This window comes from Prinia subflava, chromosome Z, assembly GCF_021018805.1.
Source record: "Prinia subflava isolate CZ2003 ecotype Zambia chromosome Z, Cam_Psub_1.2, whole genome shotgun sequence".
Lineage (NCBI taxonomy): Eukaryota > Metazoa > Chordata > Aves > Passeriformes > Cisticolidae > Prinia > Prinia subflava.
This window is the reverse complement of record NC_086283.1, coordinates 68,189,974-68,217,848: the sequence shown is the minus strand read 5'-3', so window position 1 is coordinate 68,217,848 and position 27,875 is coordinate 68,189,974. Positions and strand designations below refer to the sequence as shown.

Sequence of the window (27,875 nt, the reverse complement as noted above, 5' to 3'; positions counted from 1 at the left end):
GTGAAACGGACACAGAGCATAAAGTGAGATGGGTTCTCACTGAATTACTAAACCCATGAAAAGTAGGTAATAGCTGAATATTTATATTGTGCTTTGGGTTATTAGACTTCTTGAACATTTCTAACCTTACAATTCAAGTAAACTACTTTTTAAAAGCTCCTTTGATGGGAAGTAACTTGAAAATTGAATGATACTTTATTCCTTGTATTTGGGACAAAAATAATCTTAAAAATAATTCATAATGAACTTGAAACAGATTTGACATTTCAGGTGTCTTTGTTGTTTTGTTTGAATTTATAAGAATGCCACAGAAGAAAAAAGAGGGGGTAGAAACCTCTCTGGTAAACTAAGAGCCATTGTTTCTGTCACTCAGGTAACTGGGGCTCAGTAACCTGCACATTAGTTCTTTCCCATGTTCCTTATTCAGAGAGAGATGGTCTTTTGCAGGGAAAAGAATTTATCTGTTTTAATAATGAAGCTTTGAAATAATCAGATGTGAATATAAAAGCAGTGTGGGGAGGGTTGTACACAGAACTTTGCAGATCCCAGAATAATTCTTTCAGGATGCTTGAGTGAAGACCTGGGTTATTTAAATAAAGAAAATACACTGGTTTCTTTTGTTCAGAGGAAAAGTTGGGACTCTGGGATTAACATGATCCCAGATTGAGCAGTTATATATTCTCAGGCTTATTTTTAGATGGTGAAATGTACCAAAATGCTAGTTAAGCCAAAGAACTTACTTGCCATTTTGGTTTTTTATTACTGAATTTTCTTTTTAGACTTGTAGATAACAGTAGTGTATTCTTCACTTGTATGTTATGGTGAAGGCTTACATTTAGCATTCTTTTGTCTTGATCTATCTTCTTCTGTCCTTTCTCATTTATGTGTAGCCATTGCGTACTGCAGAGTGGAATGTGCAGAAATAAAATAATTGTATGTGAAGACATTATTGTACCTTCCCTTTTACAAGTTTTGTTGAACAACATGATGTGTTCCTTCTGCATGTTTAGCATGACAGGAAGATGTCTAAGCCTTCTTACAAAAATAAGGCAATTCCTAAAGGCTGTCATTCAGTAAATGAACTATGAGTACTTATTGCCATATCTTTTTTTTTTACTGAAGAGGATAAATTGTTTCTCTGTTGAACAAGATTTAGCTTTGGCTCTGTGTAGTAGTTTAGTAGATGTATTTGACTGTTTAAGAACATGCCTTCTGGAGATTTATCGGGACTGTTTTTTCTGATGCTGGGACAAGCAGCATTCACGAAAAAGAGGGGGTATATGCTAGAAATTGGAAGCTACTTCATTTACCTAGATTTTTTTTGTCTACCCCTGTAAATTTAATACATATAACCTGTTTTTCAATGGGACCATGTTATAACCATGAGGGTTAAGTTGTTAGTGTACCATCAAATGAGACAAAACTTTATAATTGAACAAAATATAACTTCCTATAAGCCAGTGTCTTGTGTTATTAAAAGCAGCAGACATGCAGAGTTTTTTGAACTAAAATATTTTCTTCTTAGCTGGCAGAACCGTAAGTTTTAATTAGGCATTATGTAGAGTGTGGTGTATTTTGTAACTAATACACTTGTGTACTATAAGCAAACTAATTGCTAAATTTGCGTTGTCTCCTAAAAGGTTAAAATATTTCAAATTCTTCATAGTGGGTTTTGTCATACCTCTGAAAACTGAGTACTAAAGGTTGATAGTTGTGCTGATTTGCTTTGACTTATGTTTACATTAAAGTGTTTTTTTAAGGAGTATCTCTTGTCAATACTTTACCATAAATTTTATTTGTCCTTCTCATAAATTGTAACTAGGCCTTTGGTGGCCCGGTTACTCTTGCTTAGTAATTAATTTTTTGAATAATAAACATTTGCTTATTTTAGAAAGTTCCTGCTCGCTTCTCACTTATTTTGCAAAGAGTACAATGTTCTGTTATGCTGGTTGCTCTGGAGCATAAAAAACATACAGAAAATTCTATTTGTTTTTTGCAGAAACTGTTACATTAGTCCTTTCCTTCTTTACTTTTAAGCATCCACCTTTGGCATCCTGGCAAAATCAACTGCGTAAACGTAAACTGTCAGGGAGTTTGGCAGCAATTGGAAACAGCTAAGTCTTGAAGGGAGGTGGCTTGAGGAGGAAGACTAAATTTCTTATTCTTGCACATTCACTCATAGTTTTTATGCCCTGAATGTGACACTGAGAAACAACACAGGTATATAAACTTGTAGTTTCTGAAGATCATGGTCTGAGGAAAATACGAACACTTCGCCCAGGTGCTATTCCTGAAAATTGATGTTCAGCAGTATCATTTATTGCTTATAACTGTATTAACAGTTACTTAGTGCTGCAGTTCTAGTAGTAACAAAATCAGTTTTCAAATTGTCTCTGATGCTTTGGAAGATCACAGAAGGAATAAGGCTGGAATAGACCTCAGAAAGCATTGAGTACAGCCTCTGACTGAAGACCACCACATCAGCATGTCACTCACTGCTGTGACCAGTCTTTCCTTAAACAGCTCCAGGGATGGCGACTCCACCATCTCCCTGGGCATTAGTCCATTGTCTAAGCACCCTTTCTGTGAAGAAATTCCTCCTAATGAACCTCCTCTGGTGGAGCTTAATCTTAAGTTCATGTTACGTATCACAAGAAACAAGGCATATCTTCTAAAATATGCCCCAGGAAATTACTTCAGGAATCTTGTGCTAAAGAACCTTTTCTTTGCAAAGGCAGATACTCAAGAAATTCGGGGTTCCTTTTAGGCTGCTTAATCTCATGTCACTTTATTTTGTTCTGTGAGACCCTGACACACTGGCATGTTGAACACAGAAATAAGATTTCATTAATGTGCATAAACCACATTCTTTATTTTATTCTGAGGTGTTTTTTGCTTGTTTTGGATTTATAGTTTGGAACAGTGATACTTGATTTCTGCAAAGGTGTTACTATTTGGTGAAAGGTTTTGGTATTTTTTGTTAATATCCTAGGATAAGACTTCATTCTTATAAAGGTACAGCTGTTGAGAATTAGGTGTTTGGAGGATCTTTTCAGTTGTTAAGATGCACTTTGATGCCAGTTTCTGAGAAATGTAGGACATACCATCCATGTGCTTTGGAGAAACATACTATATTTTACCTGTTCCACTGTGTGTTTATTATTGGGTTTGCATGTTGAGCTCTGGTCCAGTGAAGCAATACAAGATGTAAATATCCCTACATGTGCTAGTCTCACCTGAGGGAGGTTTAGTTTTCTTTGTTTCTTAATTGCCAGTCATTTCAGAAGAAATACTCAAACTTTCTTTGTGGCTTGGAAGCAATAGGGCTAGTTTTGTGGGTAGCAGGTTAGTGTATTAGTTTTTAGGCTTTGTTTTAAATGTTGTTTTTGTTTTCAAATCAGGAGCCAATGAAGTCGAGAGCACCACAGCTACATTTGGAATACAGATTCTACAAGCAGCTAGGATCTGGAGGTAAAAAGCAGTGTAATGCATTTTACTGTGATGTAATCCAGGGTCAATTTTTGCTTGAAGTTTCCTGATTTAGAGGTATAAATCTATTTAATAAAGTCTTCCTAACTACTTAAAGCAGAAAAAAGCCCCAGGAGTTAGTAGATTAATGTATGAATTCCAGTATTCTAACATATTTTTTCTACTCTATAAAGTATATCTATGAAGTCTGACTATTTGATAAGTCCTGCCTATGACAGCATTTGTGTGCATACAGGTATACCTTAAACTGAGTAATCTTAGACTGTTCCTAGTACAACTCTTTGAAAAAATATTGTAGATCTCCAATCTGCTCATGTACTAATCACATATTTTGAATTAAAGTTGATGTAATATTTAAATAACTTCATATTCAGTTTTACTTTACTTCACTTTTATTGTTACAGTATACATTGCTGCTTACTAGTTTTAAAACACTTAAATACCTCTAGGAAAAGTTTCAATGCAGTTTAATATTTGAATTTCTTACTTCACTCCCCTTGGTGCTTTTGTACCCAGAAATACTCTTTTGGTGATCGCCTGAATGATCCAACTGTCACCTTTTGTTTTCATAGGTGAGCAATACCTAAAACTCACACATTTTTTTGCCTTTCACAAAACTGCATATAATCAGTTAGGAAGATGTGAAGTTTCTTACCCTAGTAAAGTGAGTACAGATATTCTCTAAATCAACTATAACTTAGGAAAAAGAAATCTTTTGACATCTTTTCCTTAAAATTATTCCTAGAGTAGGTCATGCAATTAACTGTTTTTCCCATTTTTTTACTAATGTAGTAGTTTATTTTATGAGTAGGCTACTAATAGTGGTTTTTTACATATGTGTTCAGGGGCTTTTTAGCAAAGGCAGCCTGGAATTTGTAACAGTGAATTTAGTTGTGCTTGAACTAGAATAAAATCCTACTTAGTATGAAAAGTTGTCTGTGAAAAGAAATAGAAAATGAACATGCCCATGCCGCTTTGATTTTGTTACCTTGAAAATGTGTGTGTGTTGTGATGAATTTTAATACTTTTTAATTACTATTTTCAACTTTTTCTTAAAATTCAGGATCATATGCTCATTGCTGCAGTTACTGGATAGTGTTTCTCAGGTAGCTTTCAAAATTTCATGCTACTCTTTTAAGACTACATCTAGTGAAGCAAAATTTCTAGTATATTCAATTATTATAGACTTTTTTTGCTGCTGTATTATGAATGCTTTGCAACCAGGAATTTTTAGAGATTACTTTTGGCAAAACACAACATTTTCCCGTCCTAAATGGAAAATAAAGTTGCAGATAGGTACTCAAAATCTTGCTGTTTGGAGAAAGCCATCACGGTATGGTGTATGGACGTTTTGTCAGTTGTTATAAATTGCCAGCATAATGCACACTAGCATTGTGAAGTAGTTGATGAGTAGAAGCTGAGATCCTAAGTGCTTAACTAATGGGGAATAACAATTTACAAGTTTGGTGCATTACCTATCTGTGAACATAGAGGTGTAACTGTTTAAAATTGCAAAGGAGCTGTGTAGTGAAGGTAAGAATAAAACTGTAATTTTTAGTTCAGACTGGAAATTAGGCAGTGCTTCTCAGAGGAAGGAATGCTTATACGATTATTTCTTGGGAAAATATCTTGGTGAGTGTAACCATGTTTACCTTTTTATTTACTGAATAAAACTGGGAACTGTGTTTAGTGTATGAAGTCAAGTTGAAGTTATTCTGCTTTCCTTCAGATATCCTTCACTCTTCTTAACCCTAGTTGCTGGTTGCAACAACTTCTTTCTCTGATGCTCTGATGTTGTTGAAGTACTGAAAGGGAAAGTCACCTCTCTGATTCTTTCCATGAGGATGAGGTGACCTTTAGGGTGAAAATGCAAAGATAGAGCTGGTGACTCACTAAGTATCATCAATATTTATGAAGAACTTTTTTATAGACCTCCTTTGTTTTTGCAATAACCTGCTTTCATTAAAAAGTGAAAGCCTCTCCCAGCACAGCTTGAAAGCTCCTTTGTAAGCCTTTCTCAGACACTCCACTTGAGGCTTATTTTAGTGGATTTTGTGCAAAAGGCTCATGATGAAGAAAGTAATTTTCTTGTTCCTATCTACGTAGAAGTTAAAGAGTGCTGATTCCTTATCTTCTGGCAGCAGTCTCTTTTTCTATACTTTTAATAGTTGGGCCCTCAAGCTGAGAAGTTATGTGGGTGGCCTATGATTTGCAGAAAAAAGGTTGTAGTATTATGTAGTTTCTGTTCTCATGTAATCTGTGACAATTGGTTTTAGTTTACTAATTTTTTGTGACATGCATATTTACTGTCAAGGACAGATTTAAGTAATTTTATCTCATGAACAGTTGAAAACATAGTGTTGGAAAGTTGATCCACCAAGTGACAAATTCAGGAAGTAAGTGCTCAGTAAGAAGGAAGTAAACCTCCTATGTAAAACAGGAGATTAAAAAAACCTTAAGGCTGGTCTATCCATATGGACAGTATTGCTTTATGGACAGTGGTTGTACTTTGATCAGAGAGAGAATATATTGAAGGACATGATCTTTAGTATGCAATTTGCAGAGGAGTCTGTCCTGTGAGTTACAATTGTCTGAAGCTTTCCATCTTTTAAGCTTCTAAAAATCCACATTTGTGGGCTTTCTTGCAATGAATTAGTATTTTCCTTAGCTGTTTTTGTTTATTCACACAAACTTGTAGTAATTTGGCTGATACCTTTATAACCATGTGGACTGTGTATTTTGCATTTAATTGTACTAAACTGCACTTCCCCTTGTTCTCCTCATGTTTACATGTATACTTGTGTATTACTACCAAGTGACTACTAAACTGTGGTTTCAGAAGCAATTGATGAAAGGGGAATTGTACTCCCAGTACTCCTTCTCAGTCTTGGAAGCAGAGCCATTATTTTCTGTAAAAAATCCATGATTTTCACAAATAAGAACTACAAATTCTGCAGTTTATGCTACAAATTTGGTTATGCTTAGTGTGAAATAACCTGAAGCTTACGGATAAAATTCTTGTAGGCCCTGTGAAATCCCACTTGACTTGGAGGTGGCAGAAGGAGGAGGGAGAGGCATTAACATGTGCATGAGTAGTTCTAGAATAAAATCAGGTTTTTTTCTGGCAATATGATTCTGAAAGCAAGTAAAGAAAATGTTATTGTGATAACAGATTATTTTACCCTCAAACCTTTTTAACAGAGCATCTTTGTACTTCTCTGATCTTGCAGGCATCCTCAATGAAAAGAGTAATATTTTGAAATTGTATGTTTTCTTGGTATTTCTTTATCTGCAGACAGTATTTGTATAATAAATCTATTTGTTTGATTTATAACACCCTTTTTCTTGCTTTTCTAATGACCTTGTAGCTTTTCTTGGAGGATTTTTTAAATATATGTTTTATTATTAATGATGTCTGCTCTAAGTCATGTTGTTTTATGTCTTAAATGCCATGAAGATGGAAGACGTTCTTGACTGAAAAAAAGATCAGAAGGTTCTTTTATAGTTCTACTCACTGAGAGAACAAGGAGAAAATAGGCATGAAATATGATAGATATGCAGTTTTTGTACACAGAACTTTGGATCTGAGAGTATTAACTCCTTGTATTTAATAACAAGTGATTTTGTTTTGCATGAATAAGAATTGAAGTTTCAAAATTGTATTCCTTTGGAGAGGATCTGCTCATAAAGAAGACCTAACTAACTTTACTCTTAAATATGCTCTTTGAAATGCCTCTGAATGTACAGTAATATGTAGGTGTTTTTCAGGAAAAAAATGCAAAGAATCTTTCTTAAAGAGGAAATACTTCCAGTGCTTTTGGGCTTTTAGAAATGTTTTTACTTCTTTAGGGAAATGGACCTCAAACTTATTGAAAACTACTTTTAAAATTAGTTTAAAGGTGTGGCTTATTTTAGTCTTATCATTATTTGGCTTTCATTTAGTTTTCATATATGAATAGAGATTTTTATGGAAACTGCTTTCTCTTTTCTGTGAGAATTTTGTCATTCAGTAACTGAGGTTTTCCTCAGGAAGTTTGAGATCGTTAGTCAGTATGCAGAAATTTCTAGTTAATTGAATGAGGAACGTATGGATGAAATTTAGAATATCTTTGCTATGGATAAATTTTGTTTAATGTGTATTTTCTTAATATGCAAGTATGAGTTATAAAAAGACCTGCTATACTATTATAAATGCAGTACTCCAAATAAAATGATTGGTGAATTCTTACCTGAAATTGCACTAAGGCTTTTGGAATAAATAGAAAACAGTTTTATATTTTTATTGATTTTTGAGTTCATCTTTTATGCTATCAGCCTTTCTTTGCATGATTAGAAGATCAGGTGTAGGTGTATTTCATGCACTATGCTGTAATTTAACTGACAGATTTTTGCGGTACGATTCAGTTTCCTTTTGCAGAAAGCAGTCTATAAATGAAAGAAATTATGTGTTAAGTGGTGAAGAGCATAAAAACTATTAAGCTTTAATCGTCTGATTTTTCTAACCTCTCTTAATAAAGGGGTCATTATCATAATGACTGGGGGCCTTTACAAGTGAATGAGAACTCTTTTGTTCTTACTTACCTGACAAGTGGAGGAGAAGAATGGCAAGCAGCTTCTGCTGCTTTAAGTGTCTTAATAGAGCTCCTGTTTGTAATGCTGCTGCTAGAACAGACTTACTTAGAACAGTTCTTGTTTATAGCAGCAGTTCTATTTTTTTCATTTGAGGTCATTTTTGAGGTCACAGATCATAAAACAGGTCACAAATCTGTTCATTGGTGGATTATCCTGCTGGTAAAACTACTGTATTAATATTTCAGACAAGGAAGGTACAAGTTAATCAGGTTTTATTTTTCTTAATTTTCATGCATCTGTTCTTTTAGCTGAAATCTAGTCAATACTTCCACTTGAAAAACTGGAACCCTAACACTTCTCTTACAGCGTGACTGCTATTGACCAGTCAATGTACAGGATATGTTTGTCTACAGTGGAGAAAGGTGCTGTATTTGAGAAGGTCATTGCAACTGTGAAATGAGTGCTAGTATTGCATCCTCTACCTGAATCGTTGTGATTTGGTATGAACGTGCATGTGAGGTGCTCTGTATTGCTGTCTAAAAATACAGTTTTCGGTTTTGAGATCATACAAACCTGCCTTTGACACAATGGAATCATAGTACTTGGACAGCTGTAATGACACAGTTACTGTTGGATTAGTGATTCAGGAAGATTCCAGCATGGGCATAATGTGGCTTTAAAAGATACAGAAATCTTACTCTACAGTAAGTGGAGTCTGCTCACCATTTTCTCGTCAAGCTCAGTAGAATATTTATTTTAGCGTTTGGAGCATGTCAGGGTTTGCCAGATTGATAATTACATTTTGGTTTGAGAATGCAGCAAAGTGATTTTGAAATTTCTGATCTTGAGAGGGCCGAGTACCTTAAGGCAAGGACACTTCTCTGTTATGAGGTACCTTATACACAGATGTGAGCTAGTAAGTTAGACGTCACTGCTTACGGTTTTCTTTTTTGTTGGAAACGTGTTTGGTGGGCCGAAGGCCAAGAATGAGGTTCAATACTTCAGTGTTTAGTGTTTTTTCCTCTAGGTAAAGACAAAAACATTTAGGATAAGAAAATGTTTCTTGATTTAATTTCAGTTCAGGCCAGCTTTAGAGATCTGAGTGTTCAGTGACAGCTATTATTTTTTTTTGTTCAGTTCTGTTAAGGGTATGGAATCTGTGAAGCAGAGTTTGCCAGTGAAAGACGAGCTACCTGTTGTATTTAAGATAACTACAGGCGACTTTCACTGTCACTGTGAGCCACTGGGAGAAGGCAGTGGGATCTCAGATTGCTAGTGATACTATCTCTAGTTCATCCCCTGGGCCTTAGCCACCTTGGCTGCCACTGTAGCTTCTGGGAGAAAAGGCAGCCCAGCATAATTTCATTGTGGTGTGTCAGCATCTGTGTTCTGCTGTAAGTCTTCCCAAGACAACAATTTCAGTATAATAATTTCTTAATTTCTTTCTCAGTTGGTACTTTATTATATTGATATTCTATCATACCACGAGGAAGTGTCTCAATAGCAAGTCTCCTTGAGTGTAGTGAGAAACAAAGCATACAGCTAGATTATTGTGTCAGGTGATTATTTTTGTTCATGGATCTTCTAGAAGCAATTCAAAATAACTTATTCTTTTTTTAATAATATTTTGGGATTGATGTCTTGCTGCTATTATAGGATAAGCATTATGAAAGTTATGAAGGTTTGAAGTGAGTTTGAAAAGCAAATTTTGTGAGAATACTCAAATGTGACATGTGCAGCTATATTACTTGAATGTTCCTACTACTTAGGTAAAGCATCAGTAATTTACTGGAGCTTCAGATTTTAGGGTATTATTTGATTTCTAAAACAAGGGTGTTATGTGTCTAATGATCAAGGACAGTGTATATTGAAGACAAGATGTTTAGCTGTAAACTACAGAGTTAGCAAATAAGTCAGTTTGGGTTAGTCATAGTTTACATATCTAAATAACAGTTCATCAGTTCTCACAGATATGTCTGAGTTGTCTCACTTCATATCTTTTCTCTACATCTTGCTAGCCATCATTCACTATAAATGCAAAGTGAGTTTTATTAGTAACTTCACATTAATTGCTTGTAACTATACTTCTAGGTAAGTAGCTGAGAATTTGCTGCTAAACTGATGGCTGTTTCTTTAATTTTAAGTCATGCTGTCCTGCTTTGTTCTGATTTGACTGGCATTATTGTGCTGGGGAATAAAAAATAAGCAATTAGTTGAAGTGGTTTGTAATAAGTATTAAGTAAAAAAGAACAAACATGAAGATGATCTTAGAAAATAAAGCTCTAAGCTTAATTTAAGAGTGTAGTGTTAGAGCACTTAAACTGAATCAAATATTGAATCTCTTGACTGAGTAGGAATCTGTTCATAGGCACGTTTAATCTGTGTACTGATGACTGCTATGGTTGTGTTGTGAGTTGTTTGGGGAAAATTAACTCAGTTTTGAGTTTTTGCAGCTGATATGCTTCCTTTATTAGGAAAGCTGCACAATTATTAATGTAAATACGCTAGTATTTATGTTTATGTGAATAAACAATGATGATAATACCTAATTTATTTTTGAGGTGTGGTTCAACAAAAATTATAAGCATGTTGCTGGCAGTTTTTCTTGTTTTATGCCAATTTACGCATTTAACTCAATGACACATACAGGATTTTCTGAATTTAAAGTAATTTTTTCTCCTAGAATAAGTGGAAGAGATCTGGTAAGAATGGCAGCTAATAGAGAGTTACATGATAAAATTTCTGAGAAAGTAGTTACTGGCCATATGAAGCCTGGTTGTATGTAAAATGTATATTGGTTTTGTATTGTGACATCACACAGATTTCAGAGATTGTGAGGCATACAATAGATAGCTGTAATTGTGGAAGGAATCTTGATAATACAGTTCACTGAACAAAGTGAATGTTAGATAAATTAATATTTGATTTAATAATGATTACAGTAAAATACATCTCTAATTCTGTTTTAGTAATGCAAAGAAGATTTTTTCCTTTGAATTTCTTCTTTTTGCAAACATATATTTGTAAGTAAGAAGTGTAGTCTAAGGTTGCAGTTATATAGTGTCTCATTTTACTTTTAGAATTTTATAGTTCGTGGCTGATCATGATTTCAGTAGCATTAAGTTGGTGTATTTCCAGAGATTGTGTGGCCTTCTGTGTATGCTGCTTTGGCTCAAGCCAGAGCACATTACCATGAGTTTTATGATCACTTCCTTTGAGAGTATTCAAACCAGATTCTGTAGACTAACTAAGGAATACTTGTGTTTATGGCTGTTTGTTGATTTGTATCCTTGACAAGAGTACCAATATGAATGTGCTGTGAAAGACAGTTGTTACTGCAGATCTTCCAACTAGATTTAAGTATTTGGCTTGTGTCCAGGGGGTTGCCACATAGGAAAATTAAGACTGTAGATAAAAGGCAGTCAGGTATAGGAAGCTGAATGCACAGCACCATGATCTGCAAGAGCAGTCTTGTGTATTTTAGTGGCATTTATGTGCCTGAGTTAACAGACTCTAAGCAGTAGGATATAATGCAGATACCATCAGTCTGTTTCTTGACTGGTTTAGAGAAAGATCTAAAAGGAAAATGATATTACAAGAAACTGAAAAACACTGGAAAGCTACTTACTAGCTTAATAGCTTTACAAATTTAGATTGTATTGTATAGAGACGTTTTGCCAAAATACAGCTCAGAATTAAGTCAGTGATAGATGAGATTAAATGCAAGTGGAGTTGCCACTGATCTATGGGTTACATATTCCTTTAGCTATCTCTGCTTCCTGTTTATCAAGTTAATTTTTTTTTCCTGAATGAGGACACACACATAACATTGAAGCTATGATGTAATATCTGTGTCGGAGCAAATAGATGGATTTTTTTCCTTAAGCTATAAATGTGTTTTTGTTCTAGTCATGTATATTGCTCTGGATAACTGAACAACATGCAGTCTCAAGCTTAAATCATGTTTAGTGATGAAGTTCTTGAAAAAGACAACGACCAAGATAGTCAATTGTCCCGATGCAGAAATAACTTATTTTCTTTATTTTGGAGAGGTTTGAAAGATACAGTTTAATCTGCTAGTCATGTTTTCTTTATTCTAATATTTTTATCCTTTCATCATTGTAGAGGAAGTCAGATCTGTCAGCTTTAAAAACTTTTTGGACATCATGTACCTAAACATAGTGGACTAATGTGTTTGAGTGAAAATTAAATGTCATAATCCATAAATCCACATAACTGGTTTAGGGGGCTCTCGTTGCCCCCTCTCCCTTCCCGGTGGATAGTCAAGTACTTTTGGAGTGTTTGGACTTGATTTTGGAGACCAGAGGTGTACAGCAATTATGTTTTAGGTGGCTAAATGTTTAGAGTATTTCCTTCTTTTGTTCTGCAGTGGTTTGAGCTAGAGTAATTCAAAATGGAAATAAAACACATCCTCTTAATTGGTAGTAAGTAGTGGAGTATCTTGTCAACAAAATAAGGGTCTCTTAAATTTTTAAAAATCAGAGTTTCTTTGTTTTTAACTTAACCAATACCTCTTAAAGGCTCATGTAATAGAGCTTACATTTATCTCTCTGTAGTGGGAGAAAAAGCTTCATATATATTTTTATCAGTAGCATGTTACTTTCTGTCTTCTGGATGTTTAGAGACATGAGGAAAGAATGTAAGTAGCAGAATGATACTTACTGGTTGCTTTTAAGCAAAAACACTGAGAGTGCTGTGATTAAGAACCAAAGCCCCTAACTTCTAGTACTTTGAACCGTCAATATCAAATTATTTTATCAACATGTGTAATGTTAGACAGGATGTGCCATATGCACTGCAGAAGTTACTACATGTTAAACACAGTTTTGGGATGATTTGGGGTTCTCATCTAATCAGAAGGACAAGTGTTTTAGGTATCTATCTGATGATTCAGGATGATGTTTTTAAATTGAAGAACACAATCTCGTACCATATTCTGATACAGGATGTAATACGGTCAATGGTCCTTCCTCAAAAGCAATAGGCTACTCCTGTGAAGTCTTTCTGAAGTGGGTACGATTGTGCATTTTATGTATATTAATACAGAGATGGGTGATACGTAGTGAAAAACAACGTCAAGTCTTCTGAAAACTGAACAGTTAAACTGGATTTTAGGGGTTCTGCTTTAAATATTCTGACTTGTAGGAAAAAAGATTAGTGAAAAATGTCTTTAAAAATAATGCATTCATTTGATGTTAATTTTGTTAAAAGAGTATTTTTAAAATATTTTTTGTTTTACCCAAAGCTGTAGTAAATGCAGTTACAAATTTGTGCGCTCAGTGTGTCACTATAGTAAGGTATGAAAAATTGAAGGTTTTATCTACTTCAGAAAACACTCAGAGTTAGGGTTACATTTGACCTACAGAGAATGAAAGTGCAATGCAGTGTTTCATTAAGGTGTTCTGAAGATAGGTTTGGTACTTCTGTATAGTGCACTTTTGTAGCATTGGACACTATAGAAAAAGCTCATATGAAAAGAATACATTTTCAGAGTATTAAATATTTGGAATAAATGAAATAGAGGATATGTATTAAAGAACAAAAACCAAAAAATGTGGAATAACTAGCTTCCTTAAGTAAACAAAATTCTGCTGAATGAGGAAGATATCCTGTGCATGTGGAAAAGTACAAGATAAGTGGAAGCAATGATATCAAGTTATTTTTAATTAAATAGACGCACAATGCATTTTGTACAAAAAGGTGGAAGTAAGATTGGACATAAGGCTTTAACTCTTTCTGTTTTCAAACTTCGGAATTGCCTGTTTTCCGAATGCAGGTGTGTTCATTTAAAACTATAAAATCCAGACTTAATGTATCATTAAACTATCAGGTTCATTAATCTCTTTTTAATTTTTTAAATGATTTCTCTAGATAATAAGGTTTTATTATTCCTAAAGGTAGGAATTGCCTTAATTTAAAAAGTTTAATTTAAGTGCATTTTTTTGTACAAGAGGCTTTCTTTGTGGCATTTAAAAACTGTGTTTCAATTTATGGTTACAAAACCTAATAAGAGAGGTTCTAATTTAAATTTTTTATAAAAGTCTTGATCTCTTTCACAAGTCGAATATGTAATGGTACCACTTTCATTAAATATTTTGTGATTGCCTTCAGTATTCCTGCTGTGTCTTTTACCTATATTTTTTATGAGGTTTGTTTTTGCTTTTATGTGTAAAATGTATTTTTAACTTAAGATCAACTCAAAATTGGGTAGGAATTTTATTGCTATGTTCGTTAAACTTATTTAACCCCTTATCATTACTTTGTATTTTCATTTTACAGATGGAATACCTCAGGTTTATTATTTTGGCCCATGTGGCAAATATAATGCTATGGTGCTAGAGCTACTTGGACCTAGTCTGGAAGATTTATTTGACTTGTGTGGTAGGACATTTTCTCTTAAAACCGTTCTTATGATAGCCATACAGTTGGTAAGTAGAATAGATGTTAATTTGAGTGTTCACTAGAATAACTAAATCAGTCTTCAATGGATTAAATTCTTGCTTCACTTATGAGATTTGCACTTCTCATGTTTTAAATTGGTGTTGGTAGTATTTAAAATGCTTGTGATCCAGCTTAAGCAGGAATATTACATTACTTTCATTTACTTTGTTCCAATTTTTCAAGTCAGTTAATGAGTGTAATTACTTGTGTCACAACCTAAAATGATGAATTTTACTTTGACATACTCTTTCAAAAAAGAAAACTATAAGGAAATAAAAGTAATTTTAGCCCACACAAGCAGTGTATTATGGGACTCCGAAATAGCATAAATATTTTTTCCTGGGTATTCTTATAAGAAAGCAAACAAACAGATGAAAAATTCCCCAAATCCTTCCAGAAATTATAGCAGAAAATTATGCAATGAAGAATTATTCTTTTTTTTGAAGATTTCTTTATTTGGTTCTGACTTGATTGTGGTGGAAGCAGAAAGAAGGACAATTAAAGCTGTGCATGTTTACCAGATTTCCACTTCTCTAAACAGTGATATTTTTACCTGTGATTGTTAAAAACAGATGTTTAAAACATGACTGGAATTGTGTAACAGGCCTCCAACTACGGTTATACAGACATGTTAAACTTACTTACAGCCAAAATGACTGAGTTCTTTCTTTTTAATGCTTGAGATCTCACAAGTTCAAAGATCAGCTTTATTTAATGCTTCCTGTTCCTCTCTGAAAATGGAAGTTTTGATAGAAAGCAGTCCAGCTAGAATAGACTTTATATGCATAATGATGAACTTTCAGTGCTTCTCTCTTTTATATCTTTAATATGTAATATGTTTACATCAAACTTTGCTGCTTACTGCCTTGTGGCATAATTTCTGGTTTTACTTTTAATGTACACAAAACATATGTGTACTGGCAGTTTTGAGAGACAAAAACTTCTGTTATGTACAAGATAGATGACTTATGTGCAGTGTGAAAGTTTCCAATACACCAATTGGTGTATCTGCTTTGGAAAAGTGTACAATTTTCATTCACTTTAACTGGGTGATACTTTGTTAAGAACAATATCACTTTGGTCTTAAGATATTAGGAGTGGTAATTTCTTCTATAATTAAAGCCAATATCAGTTACTTAGCTTCTAACATATTTTAAAGTTTAAACTAAACTTCCTTGTCTGTTTTTATTTTATTGAAGATTTCTCGTATGGAATATGTCCATTCAAAGAACTTGATATACAGAGATGTAAAACCTGAGAACTTCTTAATAGGACGACCTGGAAACAAAACCCAGCAAATTATTCACATTATAGACTTTGGTTTGGCAAAGGAGTATATAGATCCAGAAACAAAGAAGCACATACCATATCGCGAACACAAGAGCCTTACAGGAACAGCTAGATACATGAGTATAAATACACATTTAGGAAAAGGTACGTTGCTTTTTAGGTACAGAAACAGCTGTGATTTGTCATAAATCATCTTGCTTTCAACTTACAGGTTTTCTCAGTCTAGATAGTCATTAAGAACTGCAAATTTTGTGTATTGTGCAAAATATAATTTGTCCTTATGGAAACACTGTTTATGGGAATAATCTTTCTTGAATCTTTAATCATCATGATCATGTCTTGGGAATTGTCCTCTTTGTTGGCTATCCTTAAAAGATCAGTTGTATCTTTTTGTAGCATGATACCTTCGCATTATAAATATACCACGGCAGAGTGAAGTGTGCAGGAAATAGATGTACGTATTAAATACAGAAAAGTCAATAGATTGGAATAACAATGGGTTTTCAATGCTTCTTTGCTTTTCTGATCTCTTTGAAATGCACCATAAAATAGTAAAGTAGCTTAGAGATAATTCTGATTTCTTGATTGTTTTTTAGTGCTTACGCTGTTTATAGGGCTTTGTCAGAGTTGTTAAAGGTTATGCCAGCAAGCTAAAGAAATTTGAGGATGTGGAATATGGAAGTGGTAATTATTGAATGAATAAATTCACCTTGAAAAAGGTATGAGCACTCAGATCTTTGTTTATTCCAGCTATAGAGAGGTTTTCTAGTGAAAACAATTAGTTAGACCCCTTTGAATTCATGTAAGCCAGTTGCTTATCACTACATGATAATCACTAGATTACTCTTTGAATTGGTAATAAAAATGTTGGCACAATACTTACAGTTTAAGTACAACTGTTAATACAACAAATGAGAAACCATTCACACTTCTCAGACAGAAATAAGGTACTTTATCAATAAAGCAGAGCCATGGAATCACTTAGCTTGGAAAATATCTTTAAGGTGACCGGGTCCAGCTGTTAAATAAACCATGTCCTTAAGGCACCACATGTGCAAGGCTTTTAACATACCTCTGAAATAGTGACTCAATCACTTTCCTGGGCAGCCTGTTCTAATGCTTGAGAACCTTTTGGTGAAGCAAGTGTTCCCAATATACAATCTAAACTTTCCTGTGGCTCAACATGAGACTTTTTCCCATTGCCCTATTCCTTGTTCCTTGGGACAAGAGGCCAACCCCTGCCTGGCTGCACGCTCCTTTCAGGGGCTTGTAGAGAGTGATAAACTCTCCCCTGAACCTGCTTTTCTGAACACTCTCAGCTCTGTCAGCTGTTCCTCATAAGACCTGTGCTCCAGACCCTTCAGCAGCTTTGTTACTCTTTGTTAGTCTTTAGTAAGCATACTCCAACACTCAAGTGTACGGTTTGAGCTTTCTAAATCTTACTTTTGGAACTCGGGTTCTTCAGATAGAAGAATCATTCACTATATTTTTCAGGCATAAATGTTGATGTCAGCTTAAGGTGACTGTTACATTATTGACACAGGGCTCTTGTCTCCACTAGGTAAGATAGACTTCTGATTATTATAAAATTTTCAACAGTGTCACAACAACTTTTAAAATCAAATAAATTTTTTACTCCTCCTTAAATAAGAAGATTGCCCCAAAACCTTTTAAGAAAAATAAACCAAAATGTAAAACTGGTAATTACTTGAAAAACAGACTGAATTTTGATTACGTGTCTGATATTAACATAGAATCTGTTAATTTTTTCTACTGGTAATTGTTTAATCATAGAATAGTTTAGGTTGGAAAGAACCTTAAAGATCATCAATTCTGAGCCCTTTGCCATAGACTGGAACACCAGGTTGCTCAAAGCCCCATCCAGTTTCACCTTGGACAGTTCCAGGGATGAGACATCCACAGCTTCTCTGGCATTGTGTTTCAGTGTCTTGCCACTCTCACACTGAAAAATTTCTCCTGAATATTTAATCTAAACTTACTGTTTTTCAACATGAAACCACTAGTCCTTGTCCTGTCACTACATGTCCTTGTAAAAGGTCCCTGTATAGCTTTCTTGCAGGCTCCCTTTGGGTACTAGAAGGTGCTATAATGTCTCCCTGAAGACTTAGCTTGTCCAAGCTGAACAGCACCAACTCTCAGACTGCCTTCATAGGAGGGGCACTTCCTGAACATCTTCATGGACTTGCTTCATCAGGTCCATGTCTTTCTTATCTTAGGGAGCCCTAAGATAAGAGCTGAATGCTGCACTACAGGTGGGGTCTCACCAGAGCAAAGCAGAGGTGTAGAATCCCCTCCCTCACTGTACTGGCCATACTGTTCTGGATGCAGCCCAGGACACGTTTGGTGTTCTGGGCTGTGAGTGCTCATTGTGGGGTCATGTCCCGCCTCTCATCCACCAGCAACCCCAGTCCTTCTCACAGAGCTGCTCTCCATTCTCTGCCCAGCTTGGGATTTGTGCTTGGGATTGCCCTAACTCAGGTGAATGTCCTTGCACTTTTCATTGTTAAACTTCATGTTCCCACAGGCCCACCTCTCAAGTCTGTCCAGGTGCCACTGTGGCATCCCTTCTCTCCAGCATGTTGACAGCACCATGCAGTCATTGGCAGACTTAGTGAGAGTGTTCTTGATCCCACTGTCCATGACACTAGCAAAGGTGTTACCCAGCACTGGTCCCAGTACGACTCCTAAAAACCTGCTCTCCACTTGGACATGGAATTGTTGATGACAACTTACAGTGTGATCACTCAGACAATTCCTTATCCACTCGTTTTGTCTGTCAAATCAGTGTCTCTGCAGTTCAGAGACAAGGATATCCTGTTACAGTGTCAAATGCTTTGCACATAGCCAGGTAGATGATGCTGGTTGCTCTTCCATCATGTACCAACACTGTAACTGTGTTAAAAGCTACCAAATTTGTTAGGCATGATTTGCCCTGACTGAAGCCGTGTTGACCATCTTATTTTCTATCCATTTTCCATCTGTCGATATAGTTACCAGGAGAATCTACATTTTGATCTTGCTAGGCATTGAGGTGAGACTGACTGGCCTGTAGTTCCTCATGCTTTCCTTTTCTTCCCTTTGTAATAATGGGGTTATCTTTCTCCTTTTTTAGTCTGTGGAATCTTTACTGGGCTGTAATGACTTCTCAGGTGTAATGAATGTAATGGGTAGTGTCTTTGCCTGAGGTTTCCTAGAGACTCATAGATGCATCTCAGCAGATCTCATGGACTTGTGCATCTTCAGGTTCCTTAGATGGCCTCCAACCTGGTCTGCAGCAGGTAGTTTATTCTGCCAGTCCCTGCCTTTGTCTTCTGTGACATGAGTGATGTGATTTGAATACATGCCAGAGAAGACAGAGGCAAAAATGTAGTTTTTTTGCCTCAGCATTCTCTATATCCCGGGTCTCCTGTTTCCTTTGGGGAGGTCCCACATTTTTCATAGTTTTCCTTTTGTCGCCATCTTACATATAGAAGCTGTTCTTGCTGTCCTTGACGTCCCTGGCCACGTTTAATCTTATTAGCTTTAGCTTTCTTCCACTGATCTCCAGCTGCTCAGACTATTTCTCTGTATGCCTCCCAGAATACCTGTCCTTTCTTCCCATCTCTATATACTTCCTTTTTTTTTCTTTGGATTTATCCAGGAGCTCACTGTTCATCCATGCAGGCCTCCTGATGATTTTTGCTTGACTTTTTTGGAAGGCATTGCTCCTGGCTTAAAGGAGTTCATGCTTCATTATCCAACTTTCTTAGGGCCCTGCTTCCATGCAGAGTTTTATCTCATGGTACCTCTGCCAAGGAGATCCCTGAAGAGGCCAAGTTGCATCTGCTGAAATTTGGGGTGCTGAGCTTGCTTTACTCCCTTCTCACTACCTTTAGGATCTCAAACTCCAGCATTTCATCATCACTGCAGCCAAGGCTTCCCTTGACCTTCACATTCCCCACCAGCCTCACTTTGCTGGTGAGAACAAGCTCCAGCATGGCACACCTCCTTTTTAGCTTCTCTGTCACTTGGATAGGGAAGTTACCATCAATGATAACTTACTGGGTTGCTGATGCCTTACTGTCTTGTCACTCCAAGAGATACTAGAGTGCTTGAAGTTCCCAATGAGGAGCGGGGCTTGTGAAGACGAGGTGGATCCTGTATCAGTAGACAACTGTTAGGAACGAGTGGGGGAGGGATGCACCACCACAAGGACTCAGCTGCTCAGTCTTCCTGTTTGGGAGGGCCTGTGGCTGCCTAACCCTGCCTTCCCATTAATCCTTCCCCAATGTCAGCACCTCATCCATCCCCAAACAAAACTCCATGCAGTCAGCTGGCTATTGCCATGGAGGGTGACATTGCCTCCTGGTCTTCCTTGCCTCTCCTTCCTAAAGAGCCTGAATCATTCCATTCCAACAAGTTTTTTTATGTGATATTCCTCTAAAAATGTAGTATATTTTTAAATTCATGCAGTGAGACATGTAGAACACTGAAGATCCTCATGCTCTGTGTTTGCAGAGACAATGGCGTATAGGGTACAATTTGCTCTGAAAATAGTGGTATTTTTAAGGTGGTATTTTAATCTGTAGATAATTTCCTGAGCTGCTTGAATGGCCTGACAGCTAACCCTTGTAAAAAAATAAGTATTTTCAGTAAAGAAGGAGACTGTCAAGTTCACATTCTCGTATAAGTTACTTTTGACTATGTCTCTATTGAACTGTAACTTTATCGGTTAGTGTGTATGAGTAAGGAAGGATGATGTCCTTGAATCAAAAGTATGTTTTAGTATAAATTCTTGATATTTAAAACTATCATAACAAATGCATAGCTACTAGGAAGACTTCAAATATGTAATCAAATCTTGCTCAAAATCATCAAAGCCCACTGTTAAGGTGTATATAGGAAATACATAGTTACTGAACATCCTGTAGCCAATAATCTTTTGCTTCAGAAGAGACATTTGATCAGGGTTTTCTGGTAGTTTTGTGCCAAGCTGGGAATTTGTATATGGAATAGACTGTATTTTGTCTATGTGAGCAATAACATGGCTTTATTCAGAGAGCTATTTGAAGGAAATACAAATACTCTGTAGCCCTTACTAGCATGTAGCTGGTGCCCTACCTTTCCATAAGATAATTTCTCATAGGGATAAAATTGCTCTGTGCCTCTTCTCCTATTCACTTCATTTTCAGGAAAGGAAAGTGAGATTCCAGAGAGTGTAGACTCTGACTGAAAGGTTAATGAAGACAAAAATCTGCATCTGTAAAAATCCTGCAATTTTCTGTATTTGATGGATATATACATTGGTAATTATTTTGGGATTTCCCTAAATTCAGAAGAACAGTGTGTTAAAGTGTTGTCTGAGTTATTTGGCTATGGAAAGTATAGTCACAACTTACTCTAATCTAGCCATCTGTAAGGGTCTCTGGGGAACTACCCATATCCTTGATTGTATTGGTCTTTTCATGATGGTGCTTAATTATTGCAGAGGTGGAGGTTAGTTATTGTACAATGAATATTTGAAACTCCTCTGGGATTGAAGGAAGTCTACTCTTAATATGAATAGAAAGACCAAATGAAGCCAATGTCTTTAAACAAATACTTATCCTCAAACAAAACTAGGCTTTCTTACCTTTACATGTACTCTCTTGTCAGAGCTGCCATAGGTTCTAGATTTAGAATCAATTTTATAGGGGGTAGATTCCTTTGTAATCTAAAGCATCCACAAATAATTGTACATTGGACAAATTTTAATTAACTTCTTATTGCAAGAACAATAAACATTTGGTCCTGAAATTTTATTAGCCTAAATCTTGAAGTTTTTCCACTAGCTAAAAAAAAAAAATCATCTGCATTTGTAGTAGTTTTTTTGTGGTGATGGCTCTACAGGAGATGCAGCAACTTTTACTTGTGACTGAGCCAGTGGTGCAGGATAAAGTCTTTCCCAGACCTGAGTTCCCCTCTACGAAGTTCAGTGTTTTCCTTCTCATACTCACTGAATTATCACTGGACTTCAGGGCAGAATTTTAGCTGTCTTAGAGAAATCCTTTTCCCTGTGTAAGTTAACCTTATAAATCCACAGTTATATGAAACAATGCTTCTAATAAAAAGAATAAGCAAGTCTTTGCACCCTTAATTAAAGGTATGCATAAAATAAGAGTTTAACTTTCAGTCTGTATTATTCTTAAGACAACAGTATGGCATACAGTGTGTGCTTATGATAAAATTGGCATGCAACTTCATTTTTATGAACCAGAACCATGAACTTCAGGATTCATGGTTTAGTTCAGGAAAAAAGGCTCTCTTCCCTCATATTATTAAATGAAATCCAGTAATTTTTAGTGAGCCTACAGACTCTGGGTTTCAAAATTATTTTTGCTAAATGTTAGGAACTGACAGTTCAAGCTAGGTAATCACTTCCCATCTCTCTATTTAACCATGTCATCTTCTCAGTAACTAGTACTGTGGCTTCTGATCCAAATAGATAGTATCCTTCTACCTCTAGAGCATTCCTAAACTTTCTTAAGGGAGCTGGATGCTTTGTAGAGACTGAATGTCAGTTGTTTAAACTGTGTTATGGTTTCTTAATTGTTTAGGCTAACGAAAGATAATTTCTGGGGATAGCCTGCTGAATGAAGCTCTATTTTTTATTTAAAACAGCCTGTTTGAGTTAATTCTCTGTAGTTTATGAGCTAAATAAAAAATATGTTTCTTACAATTTAGCTAACTTCAGATCTCTTTGAGAGAGAGGAAACTATGGGCCCTAAAGCTTTGTTGTGTCGTTGTTATGATTGTATTATCATTTAGGCAACATGTCCTCTCAATCTCATTAAAATGTGATACAATAGGATCTGTATACATCAGCAGCCCTTACTTCAGCTGATGCTTGAAATCCTTTTGTCTTCCAGCTAGCCCACTGCTCTTTTTTTCCAGTTTTTTGGATGTCCTTCTTTGAATAATTGCAATATATAGGCTTTGGGTTTCCTGTTTCTCAGGCTCATCTTGAAGGTTTCCATAGGAAAGAATATTTGACTACTATTTCTTAATTACTCGAGTGATCAGTAAAGAACTTGAATGAATTCCAAATAACAATCCCTGTCACCCAAATTAAAATGAATACAAAATCCTTTCCCATAGCATATTTTTGAGGGGACTGTTAGTTTAAATCTTCTGTCGTAGTTCCCAGAGAAATTTTGTTGTGCTACGGAAGTATAGTCAACAGTCTGCATATCATAAAAAAGCCCAGAGGGCAACCAAACAAAAACGCCAGCAAAATTACACCACGAAACATCTTAAATTGAAATAATGATTACAATTTCATAGATAGACGCTCTGTAAAGGAGCAGTTGCCTCAATAAGATGCTATTACTTTTGTTGTTTTTTTTCAAGGAAAAAGGGTTAATTTTGCATTGGTGTAACTTGTAGAAATTAATTGAAAGAGAGGAATTATTGTCCCTTAGCAAAGACCAAATGGAGCTTTCCAGTACGTTTTTATGAGCCGTACCCAGGTGTTGCCCATAGATGGACCATCTGTTGCCCACTTTTAACATTCCTCTGTGCTTTTCTACCATCTTGGCACTGATCTGCCTTACATGAAATGTGCTGCATTGCACAATGTGTTTGTCAGGGGCATTCCCCCTGAAGTAGTAGATTTCTGCATGTTCACCCTACCACATAAAGAGCACAAGATTTCTGCCAGCACCTGGACCTAGGGTTGCTTTCACACACTGAAATGTGTCAGGCAAGAACCCTGCAGCTTACTCCTGCTTTCCTCTTAACCTATGAGATTGTATCAGGATAGCATGTGGTTAGCAAGTGGGATGTTGTAGGGTTAGTAGGGAAATTCAAATAGGACCACATTATCTGGAGGGCCCTCACTGAGACAAGTGACACCGGTGGACAGCAAGAAGGGAGAAGTGAACATAAACAAGAAGAGTGTTTGCAAGGGATTTGGAAACATGGAAAAGAGTGAAGGAGAAATGACTGAAAGAGCTTTATACGTCTGGCAGATGAGAGATTAAGTAAGGGGCTAAAAGTAGCCTACATGTTACCACCATCATTTTTTTGGTATTTTCTTACTCGTTTGATAATATGTGTTTATTCAATGTTCAAATGAGAAGACAGGGCTAGAAAACAGGGTAGTAAGTACATTTTTGTATTTTTATGAAAATTAAAAATTGTTCTTCAGATGCAGAATATTTATGACAATATTATGTGTTGATCAGATCAGAGCCAGGTTGGATTTGTTGACTTGGCGGTGTTCAAAAATTTTTTTTCATTTACTTTCCTGCTCCATTTCTCTTGTTATCAAGGCATAATGATTTGGTTTGTGAAATACAGAGTAGAAACAGTGTTAATGTTTTGTATTTCTCCTTTTGTCAGGGAGAAAGACAAATCTAGAATTAAATACTGGCTCTTACTGTAGTACGTAATACGATGTATAACATTTCTTTCATCAGCAATACAGGATGAAGTCAGGTGGAAAAGATTTGTTTTCCTCTAGTAATTTAAAGACTCACTATTCTCTGTTACCTCACTATTCCTATTACCTTCAGTTCTCCCAAAAATGACAGATTAAATTTAAAAACTAAGTGAAATGTACTTTGAAAACTCTGAATACACTGTATTTTTGTTGTTACTTTCTTCTTTGTTTAACCTTCTATGAAATTTTTGAAGGACTGCCACTGCTTTACTGCAGATGAAAAATTGTAGTTTTGGTGACCATTGTGTTCTGTGAAAGCTCATATGTCAGCTAGACTTGATAGCAGACTGTATGTACATGATGATTTCTGTTCAAATAATAGTACTTCTGAGCCTTCTTCAATCTAACTTTGGCTTACTTAGAAATTCCATAATGGTTCCCTGAGGAAAAGACAGTCTTCTCCATTATTTTGTAGAGGAAAAATTAATTCTATTGAAGCTTTCCTAAATTGTTTCAAGTTCACACACAATAGATTAAAAAAATGTTGGAATTAAAATGCAGTATTAAGAGTCAAATGTGTTTTAGAATGAGAACAATTTCTTGCAGCAAGATAATTTGCTTGAAGTGCTGTTGGGATGAATATACCTGCAGTCTGCATCTGCTTTTTTCCTGGGTTTAGCTGTGCTCTTAAGGCAGTCCATAGTACATAAGAGTGCCATCACATGCTCAGTTTGGTTTCAATTACTTTATCCCTAACAATTATTTTTATATAATCTGGAAGCTAGTCTTTTAAATATAATGTAAAATTACGCAGATGGAAGTTTCTAATAATATTTGCATTTTGTTTCAGAGCAAAGTAGAAGAGATGATTTGGAAGCTTTGGGGCATATGTTTATGTATTTTCTCAGAGGAAGTCTTCCATGGCAAGGTTTAAAGGTAGTGGATTTTGATATCTTCCTCTGTCCTGTTTTCAGATCATTGGCTTTTATTGACAGGTTTGGGTTTTTTTTGAATGTGTGTCTGCAAGCTGTATAACTTCAGAAGCTTGTTTGTTTTTCTGTCATAGGCGGATACATTAAAAGAACGTTACCAGAAAATTGGAGACACTAAACGAGCAACTCCTATAGAAGTATTGTGTGAAAACTTCCCAGGTAATGTCTGCTGTTAATAAAAATGTTGTGTACTGGTTTATAAAATGAAGCTGACATAGGTAATTGCATAATATCTGGATTTAAAATTACAGTATGTGTAAAAGATCACAGAATCTCAGAATGGGTCAGGTTGGAAGGGCCCACAGCAGGTTATGTGATCCAATCTCCCTGCTCAAGCAGGGCCCATCCCAGAGCACATGGCACAGGATTGTGTCCAGATTGATCTTGAATATCTACAGTGATGGGGACTCCAAAACCTCTCTGGGTAACCTGTTCAATTACTCAGTCAACTGCACAATAAAGGAGCTCTTCCTTGTGTTTGGGTGGAACTTCCTGTGCATCAGTTTCTACCCACTGCCTCTCCTGCTATTGCTGGGCACTGCTGAGCAGAACCTGGTCCATCTTCATAACACCCTCCCTTCAGGTAGTCATAGACATTGATGAGGTCCTGCCTCAGTTGTCTCTTTTAGAGGCTGAGCAGGCCCAGCTCCCTCAACCTTTCCTCATATGAGAGGTGCTCCAGTCCGTTGATCAACTTCGTAGCCCTTTGCTGGACCCAGTCTAGGAGCTCCATGTCTCTCTTGTACTGAGGAACTCAGAACTGGACACAGCCACTGAGCAGAGGGACAGGATCACTTCCCTTGACCTGCTCTTCAAAATAGACTCCTGGATTCTATTTGCCTTCTTTGCTTCAGGGCACACTGCTGGCTCATAAAGAGCTTGTTGTCCACCAGGACTCCCAGGTGGAAGAGCACAGCCGCTGTCCAGCAGGTTTGGCCTTCAGCCTGTGCTGCTGCATGGGATTATTTTTCCCCAGGTGCAGGACCCTGCATGTGCCTGTGCTGAATTTCAGAAGGTTCCCCTCTGCCCATCTCCCCAGCCTGTTGAGGCCCTTCTGAAGGGCTGCACAGCCCTCTGGGGTATCGGCCACTCCTCCCAGCTTTGTGTTGTCAGGGGAATTGCTGAGGAGGCCTCTGCCCCTTCACCCAAGTCATTGATGGGTAAGTTAAACAAGGCTGGGCCCAGATAGAAGAATTATCCTTTGAAGCAGTAGTAAGCGAATGCTGTTTTTCTTCAAATATAGATTCTTCTAAAACGTTAAAACAATACTCTCTGTGTGCTTACAGTGATCAACTAGTCTGCCTGTATCTTCACACTGAAAATTTTGCAAGTCTTTTCAGCTGAAATTTGTTATCACCCCCCTATTAAAAACAAGCTGCATTAGAAACAGCTTGAACTAATATGTAAAATAGCTTGTAAGTTTCAGATGTCACTTCTAGTTCTCTATAAGTAAAAGAAGAATCAATGAGGTGTTGGAAAATTGGTCAGAAGGAAATATGACTTTTTTAAAAGTTGTAGTACAGTGCATGGAACAGGGGATGTATGACATGGACATGATTTGCCAAAATATAAGTGAACACCTTGAAAGGTAATCAAAATATCATTGATAGACAAAGTGGATTTGCTGAGAGTACCTCATGACAAGTGAAAGGAAATCCTGTCCACAACAGGCCTCGTGGTCACAAAGCTGATGCTTTTATGTCGTATACCCCTTTCTTTGCCTTTCTTTGGTCTTGTCTCTGTAAAATTGATTGGAAAGAAAGAAAGAAGAAAGTAGAGAAAGAAGAAATTTCTCTACACACATTTTTGCACACTGTGCATAAGAATTGGAACACTGAATAGAAGATCTTAACGGATAACATGAAGGAAAAATTAGTGGGGTTTCGCTTGCTAGAATATGTTTGGAATATGGTAGTATATCTCAGAATATGGTAGCTTCTCAAAGAACATTATTAAGTAACCTTTCTGGTAATTCAGAGATTTGTGGTGAACAACTAACTGTTCAGGTTTTATGGTGAGAGGTGCAAGTTTCTTTAAAATGAAATAAGGTGGTGGGAATTTTTTTGAGTTCCATTAAAACAGATAATGACAAATGTATATGTATTTCTTATTTATCTAGAGGAAATGGCCACTTACCTACGTTATGTAAGAAGATTAGATTTTTTTGAAAAGCCAGACTATGACTACTTAAGAAAGCTCTTCACTGACTTACTTGATCGGAAAGGCTACATGTTTGATTATGAATATGACTGGATTGGCAAACAGTTGGTGAGTACAGTTTAGCTGTTAGTAATATAATGGGTTTTTCTGTGATCAGTTTTGAGCTTAATAAGATATGTGCATCTCAAGGCTGCTGATAGAGTTGTGAACAGCTGCTATTACAAGCCCATCTGCATATGCATGTTCTGACATTATCTTCTGGCTTGAATGCTTCATATTCAGTCTCTTTCCAAATGTTCTCTTAATATCAAAGTACATCTCTGCTCAATTCAAAATGAGGTGGTAGAAATACAGATTCTTTTTTGAGTTGAAAGAACTTAAAATTATTGCAAGTTGTTGTCATTACTGCATGTAATTCTTTTGTTCCCGGTATTTTTGAAATGCAGAGCTATAACTTTTCTGCATATGAGGTTTGCACTCCAGATATT

At 36.2% G+C, this 27,875-nt stretch overlaps 1 protein-coding gene across 9 annotated transcripts in view; it reads left to right on the top strand.

Moving 5' to 3' along the window:
- CSNK1G3 (casein kinase 1 gamma 3) overlaps positions 1-27,875 on the top strand; it is a 72,684-nt gene that overhangs the window by 27,466 nt on the left and 17,343 nt on the right. For all 9 annotated transcript variants that reach the window (XM_063422515.1, XM_063422519.1, XM_063422512.1 and 6 more), the window contains 6 exons: positions 3,402-3,471; positions 14,362-14,510; positions 15,723-15,957; positions 25,086-25,171; positions 25,302-25,386; positions 27,347-27,495. In XM_063422515.1, the coding sequence (XP_063278585.1) occupies positions 3,402-3,471; positions 14,362-14,510; positions 15,723-15,957; positions 25,086-25,171; positions 25,302-25,386; positions 27,347-27,495 (774 nt within the window). The remainder of the gene's footprint in view (positions 1-3,401; positions 3,472-14,361; positions 14,511-15,722; positions 15,958-25,085; positions 25,172-25,301; positions 25,387-27,346; positions 27,496-27,875) is intronic.